The sequence below is a fragment of the Anabrus simplex genome, chromosome 7, assembly GCF_040414725.1.
Source record: "Anabrus simplex isolate iqAnaSimp1 chromosome 7, ASM4041472v1, whole genome shotgun sequence".
Classification (NCBI taxonomy): domain Eukaryota; kingdom Metazoa; phylum Arthropoda; class Insecta; order Orthoptera; family Tettigoniidae; genus Anabrus; species Anabrus simplex.
The window spans coordinates 191,918,615-191,926,192 of record NC_090271.1 but is presented as its reverse complement, the minus strand read 5'-3'; the positions used below and the strand labels follow the sequence as shown (position 1 = coordinate 191,926,192).

The 7,578-nt window shown below is 37.6% G+C and overlaps 1 protein-coding gene across 3 annotated transcripts in view; it reads left to right on the top strand.

The window, feature by feature from the left end:
• The first annotated feature begins 346 nt into the window (after positions 1–346).
• The window catches only part of LOC136877030 (chromatin complexes subunit BAP18), a 79,735-nt gene continuing 72,503 nt past the window's right edge, over positions 347–7,578 (top strand). Inside the window, exons 1-2 of one of the 3 annotated variants that reach the window (XM_067150832.2) lie at positions 375–468; positions 553–606. In XM_067150832.2, the coding sequence (XP_067006933.1) occupies positions 589–606 (18 nt within the window). In that variant the 5' untranslated portion in view covers positions 375–468; positions 553–588. Of the gene's footprint in view, positions 607–7,578 lie in introns of all 3 variants that reach the window. The other 2 variants (XM_067150830.2, XM_067150831.2) reach the window with 2 other exon arrangements.

The following is a 7,578-nucleotide window of genomic DNA, read 5'->3' as shown; positions in this document are numbered from 1 at the left end:
TCTCTAAAGACTTATAGAGCCTTAGTCGTACTGAAAGACGGGACTTCCCCATCCCCATCCCAGCGTGTCGCTTACGTAATTATGTTCGTATCATATATATAACATAATATTTTACTAAGACGCGCGTTTTATGGCCGTAATTCTCTTTTAAATTGACATTTTATTATAAAATCACCAAATATGTCACCAAATTTTACAGAAAACGCCATATTTTCGACATGTCGCAAAATTCAAATTTCGTCACTATAGATCTGGTGACAAAATCACCAGATTGGCAACTCTGAGCATTTCTATCGTTCTTGTATCGATCTTCTATACTATCGATGGCTGTAATCGATATCTAACAGCAACAAGAATTGATCAAAATACTCTTTGATCTTTATTACTGGAACGGGATAACAATTAGTATTCAATTTTAATATTACAGTATTGTCGGTGATTGTACTGATGATGTGTTAGCTAATAGCGCTATACAGCTCATACGTTACAGTATGTGGTTTTGAAACATCATTGAATGTCATATTCTTTACGTTCTGTGGTGTCTTGTTACAGTTTTCTGCTGTTGTTGTTATTTTTGGTGAATTCACCATGAACTCTGCCAGTAAGGTAATATACATTACAACTTCAGTAACAACGAGATAATCAATTCATTATGGAGTTAATTAGATTGTTAAGTTTTTGCTAAAATGATGGATTTAGAATTGGCTGGTTAGGTGTCGAATTCTTTAATAACTTCACTGATAATGAGTCGTTCGTCGAAAGAAAATACAAGACCAAGTGTGTGCGACCAATAATTTATTTTCACGAAGTAAGGGACATTACAAAGCCTCGAATGGTGTCATACCACAACTTAACCTCAAAAGGGGTAACGTGTTATGTTCTTATGTAATCTGTAGCGGGGGATGAGACTTTTTCTGATTTCGAAATATCTTTATTTCTTTGGGCCTAGTTTCAACATATAAAATGCTAGGAATACTGTATGTTGAATGTTACCACAGAGGAAACTCTCATTTCTAGTCACCGGTATTAACTTATCCCAGTAGTCTCTGCTTTCCATGTGAACACGTTATCGTACTGAACACTTCTCCATCTTCCTGCTTTTAGATGCTCGTAAGACCTTCCCCATTCGTTTACCTCTGCGTACATCCTTTTATTCTCCTAAGCAAAGTCAACCAGCTTTGTTGGTTGGGCTGTATGGTAACATCGGATTGCATTTTTCACGACCTTTTCTTTGTCAGTTTTGTCATGTTATTTTTCTGTCTCATTTATGATGGATGGCATTATATTATAGACTCACATTAGTTGTTTGAGAAATCATTCTTGTTTGAAACAAATGCAGATTCAGTCATCTCAGCGATGTCATAAACAGTGCTGTAAAGAAGGCATAGGGCCTACATGTTAGTGCATTTGTTCAATCTCTATGCTATATTTGTAGATCTAGTAATTAGTTCATTTGCCGACCATACATAAACCTAAATATTGTACCACGGATAACAGTCACAATTTGTCTAAAATAGGAAATATCTTTGACAATAATCCCATCTCCTAATAACACCATCAACAGGAAAGCTCTTAGAAACAAAAATTAACATAATGGTATACAAATATTGTTCAGTTCAAGGAAACAACTGTACATGTACTACAGTTGCTTGCTTACGATTTGAGCCATGGTAGCTTGCTAACTGTGGACACCAAGGAATGACTTGGGTAAACTTTGAGAAAATGCTTTCTAGCATAAATTATATTACTTTCAAAGGTGAATCATTAAGGGGGTTGATTTGTGTAAGTAGGGACCCAGTCATCCTCCCACGAAAATATACTTATGAGCTAAGTTATACTTGGGGAAAAAACATGGCGACCTCAGTTCCTGGAAGCGAGTTGGAAGCTAGCAATCACTCACACCCTGCATCCTGAACGAGTTCTGAGTGATCTTTGTCTGGTATGAAGAGGGTGCCAAACCATTTTCTTACAAACACTCTTCAGTCTTTAGCCTTCCTTTGTGTCGAGTGTAGTCGACGATTTGGAAATTCACCTACAGTAGACGTAGTAAATCCTATAAGCCGCTGGAGAGTAGTGGTGTGAGGCAAGGTGGTCATGTTTTGTCCCCAAGTATGTAAGTCAATCAATCGGTCACTGAGCAGAGTGGCCACATGTTAAATGCTCTACAGTTATGGAGCCATTCGGGACATGGTTTGAACTCCACCATTGGCTGTCCTAAGAATTGTTTTATATGGTTTCCCATTTTCACTTCCCAGGTAAATGCCAGGACAGTTTCTGCTCATAGGTTACCTCCTCACCCAATTCCATTCACCATCATTCATTTCATCTTATTCCTCAAATGAAGTTGGCTTCAGGGAGAGCATTTGGCCTTAGAAACGTAGCATACAGTTTCATCTCACCTCATTCCCGACTCTGTTTTAGAAAACGGGACTAAGGGGTAGATAAATGTATGTACAGTCAGTCAGTCAGTAAGTCACCACTGATCTGGATTTAGATATGTCGCCCAAGTGGCACATTCCCAGTTGTTTACTTAGTCTTTCCTTAAATGATTTCAAAGAAGAACTTAGAAAATGTATGTACATCTTCTTGCAACATTTTTGTGACTCCACTCTTTTGTCACCACACAGAACGAATTGTGCTGCTTTCCTTTTAATCTTTTCCAGTTCTCTAATCACATGTAACTTAATAGCTTTCCAGTCTGTCAAACACACAAGTTAAATATAAATATTACAGTATAACTTACCTGTAAAATAAAAAAGCAACATTATTAAACAAGGAATAAAAATATACATTACCTGCCAGAATTTAATGCAAATAAATTACCAACTGCATTATGAAGTAAACAAATGTAGTTAGTGGGATGTGAAACCAATAATAATATTATAAAAAAGATCCTAAGCAAATGAAGTTTAACCCTCTCATGGGTTACTTTACTCTGCATGTGTGCTGTAAATAAACTCATGGTGATAAATTAAGATGTACATATAGTCCGAGCACCTTTTAGTGATATTTCTTTGTACGGAGTGAAGAAGTAAGGAGGGAGCTCTCCTGGTTCCGGTTATACTGCCAACTGAATGGAAATGAAATCTGAATTGAATCGATAATATGATCGATTGATATGAATTTTCTAAACCTTTATTATCTTAAGCCAACAACTGTGTCATACACACATTATATAACATTTCTCGGTGCGAATCTTGTTCCCAGCATGAATTCTATAGTTTGGCTTAGCTGTGTAAACAACAACAGTACTAGTACGTAAAGTGTACACCAGATGTCACACAGTGATGCATAAGCGATTCATAGTTTGTGTTTCAATAGTTGCCAATACGAATCTTGAAGATACCTGAGGTCGATCTATTCAGCACTAGGGTGTCAATGTATCGCTAAAAGGTGCGCATACGGTACATAAAGTCTAACCCCTTACGCTTACTTCACTTGGCATATATAGGCGTACTGTAAACAAACAAATGGTGATAATTAGAACCTGGATTTCCATGCACTATAAAATCTCAAAATATGCATGCATTCATGCACTATCATATCGCAAAACATGCACAATAGGCCTAAACTGGAAAATATGCACTTTTAAATTTCCGTTCCTTTGGAAACGTATACCGTAATTTCTCCAAATTTTCTTGATTCAAGCTCATTCGTTCATCTGTCAGCGTACTTTTAAACACAGAAAATAATCTTTCTACATCACAAGAAGTGACGGGTGCATACTTACACAAGACATTTAGGACAAAGTGAGGTTAAATTATACGTCTTTTGCATTTTTGCCACAATGCGTCTTATAAAAGTTTAAAAATATATCAGATGAAAGGCTTTTCAGGCGTTTGCTCTATTAACCAGGGTTTTGTCGTAGGTCTGACACTAGACTCATCACAGTGGGATGTGTCAGACCCTACCCACTGATGCTGGGCTCTATTCGTGAAAAATATCTAATTCCCTCCATGGGAATTTAGAATTTTCTGTTATAAAAGTTTGACGAATTCAAAGTCAGGATTTGAGCAGATCAGTTTGTTTGACCTATCTCTAGCTAGTGATACAAATTTATTATAATTTCATTAATAGGCCTTACAACAGAAGACACCACAAATAAGATAAAATTGAGTACAAAACTCAAGAATACAAACCTCCGCTTTACCCCTACACAAAACAAACCAACAACACACATATTTTCAACTGAGGAAAGGGCACAAAGATCGGAGCGTCTGAAGAAGTCCTGGGAGGACCGCAAAGCCCTAACAATCCCTTCAAAGAGACCTGAACGACGGACTGACTAAAGTGATCCTATGTGGTCATAAAAGAAGAAGAAGAAGACCACCTATTCAATACGTCGTAAGCTAATGTAGAATTACATCCTTATTCAGTTCTTAACATGGTACATGTTTTGCTCCTTTTAATGAGCATCATCAGCCAATTAACATTTACTCAAGGTTGAATAAGATCATGAACATATTCCATTAAGCTAAAATATGCTTTACAAGCATGGGTGACAAATTTTACAATATTTTACTGATCATGTGGCAATAAAAAGTTATGTCTTTAAGCATAAACATAGTTGTCTAAAATCTTGGCAATAACATTATCTTTTAAAAAACTTATAGACGGAACTCATCTATTAACCATCTGTTTGAAACCTTTTTATGAGATCTGGCTAATTATATAGATTCATTATTTTTGAATCGTATAATTGTCCTTGTCTGCCTCTGTGGTGTAGTGGTTAATGTGATTAGCTGCCATCCCCGAACGCCCGGGTTCGATTCCCGGCTCTGCCACGAAATTTGAAAAGTGGTACGAGGGCTGGAATGGGGTCCACTCAGCCTCGGGAGGTCAACTGAGTAGAGGAGGGTTCGAATCCTTCCTCAGCCATCCTTGAAGTGGTTTTCTGTGGTTTCCCACTTCTCCTGCAGGCAAATGTCGGGATGGTACCCTAAAGCCACGGCCGCTTCCTTCTCTCTTCTCTCTTCTTTGTCTATCCCTTCCAGTCTTCCCATCCTCTCACATGGCCCCTGTTCAGCATAGCAGGTGAGGCAGCCTGGGCGGGGTACTGGTCCTTCTCCCCAGTTGTATCCCCGACCCAAAGTCTCAATTTCCAGGACATTGCCCTTGAGGCGGTAGAGGTGAGATCCCTCGCTGAGTCCGAGGGAAACGCTAACCCTGGAGGGTAAACAGATTAAGAAGAAGAAGATAATTGTCCTTAAACCATCATTGTATGTTTAACCCGTGAGTGGTCGCTGGCCGAATTGTAACACGAGTGCTCACACGCAAGACTTGCTCTCACATTGAACTTCATTTAAAATAAATATATCTTCTATAATTTTGCAGGTCGTAAGAGTGAAACGAATGACGGAAATGAGGCGTAAATACTGCGTTATACAGTTTAGATTTTTTTAAAACCTGATTATCCGTATATTACATAAACATTAGTTCAGTCACATGTAAGTACGTAATATTCAAAACAGTGCCGGGCTGAATGGCTCAGACGGTTAAGGCTCTGGCTCTCTGAACCCAATTTGGCAGGTTCGATCCTGGCTCTGTCCGGTAGCCTGTAGCTTTACAGGCATATAAAAGAACTCTTGTGTGACAAAATTTTGGTACCTCGGCATCTGCGAAAACCATAAAAAGTAGTTATTGGGACGTAAAACCAATAACATTGTTTTAATATAGAACTTTCTGACAGGCGCAATACAAAAGCAAGAATAAAGTACAATAGGTCTTCTCTCTAACATTTGAGTTAGCTGGAATTAGTAACAGCGTTTTATTTCCCAACATTCTTCCTCGACTCAATTTTTGAAGACTCATTTATCAGTAATTGCAAATGGAGAACGTTACGCGCATGACTTATGTCAAATACTAACGCTTACAACAGGAGAAAGTTTCCCTCTCGACTTTAACGTAACACCAACGTCACTGATTGCGCGATGAAAGAATCACACAGGGCGCACAAACTCGTATGAATCTTTGTTCTGACTAGAGGAGGAGATGCTTGACCTTCAGTTGTGAATCGCCTTACAACAGTTATAAACGCAGCTAGAAGAGGGAACAGTCACCTACTTTGCATCGCTGAGAAGTAAACTCACAATAAAAAATAATGTGACAGAAAATCTCATATAGGCTAGCGACCACTCGCAGGTTAAACGATTTTATGAAGTTAATAATAGCCTGTATTATAAACCATTGTCGTATTCCCAATATTACTGGAGTAACACTAGTACAATATTCATTGGCTAAAAATCCAAATGTTTACCATTATATCAGTCTTGTTCTTAAATTAACTTGTTACCGGTAGTAAAATGAAACATTCAATATGAAGTAGAATTTGAATGGACACTGCAGATTTCAGTTGAGCTTGTTGATATATCTGTAAATAAAAAATATGTATAAAACTTTTAAGTCTGTATAAACTTCTTAGTGAGAAAATTATCACTTACCCTTCCTGCTGCTGCGTAATTGTCTAGTGTTACAACTTCGTGATAACTGCTTGTTGCTCCGTTAGTGCTCTTTGTATTATACGAATGACTGAGCGAGCTTGTGTTTAGGTGGGGAGGGGAAGCGAAGGTAAGCGATGCACTGGTAGGTAATGTAGATGGTGGAGGGGACTGCCTAAGGGTAGTAAGGGGAGGAGGTAATTTTGTTTGTGTCAATGAGTTACCCACTTTTGTTGGATTAAAATTATTATAGAATTTATTTATATCAGACTTAAGTATTTGTATTAATTTCGGTAATTGTTCTAAGAGGGGTTTCTTTATTTCAATTTCATCATTTAGTTTCTTGTTCTTATTGCATTGCTGAACTAAGTGAATGTATATATTTTCCAATTCTGGCATTACTCTTCCCTTTTCTACCCTTCTTAAAATTCTTAAATCCCTTTCAATAGTTGTGAGACAATGTCCAATTTCTTGCATGTGTGCACTTATTGCAGATTGCTTTTTGTGTTTCGCTCATTCTGCAATGAGTGCACACATGCAGGAAACTGGACATTGTTACACAACTATTGAAAGGGATTTAAGAATTTTAAGAAGGGTAGTAAAGGGAAGAGTAATAATGGAATTGGAAAATATATGCATTCACTTAGATCAGCAATACAATAAGAATAAGAACCTAAATGATGAAATTGAAATAAAGAACACTCTCTTAGAACAATTACTAAAATTAATACAAATAAAGTGTGATATAAATAAATTCTATAATAATTTTAATGCATCAAAAGTTGGTAACTCATTGACGCAAACAAACTCAACTCCTCCCCTTACTACCCCTAGGTAGCCCCCTCCACCATCTACATTACCTACCAGTGCACCGCTTACCTTCGCTTCCCCTTCCCACTCTCTGCCAAAACACAAGCTCGCTCACTCATTCGTATAATACAAGGAGCACTAACGGAGCAACAAGCAGTTATCACGAAGTTGTGGGTAACACTAGACAATTACGCAGCAGCAGGAAGGGTAAGTGATAATTTTCTCGCTAAGAAGGTTATACTGGCTTGAAAGTCTTATACATATTTTTTATTTACAGATATATCAACAAGCTCAATTGAAATCTGCGGTGTCCATTCAAATTCTACTTCAT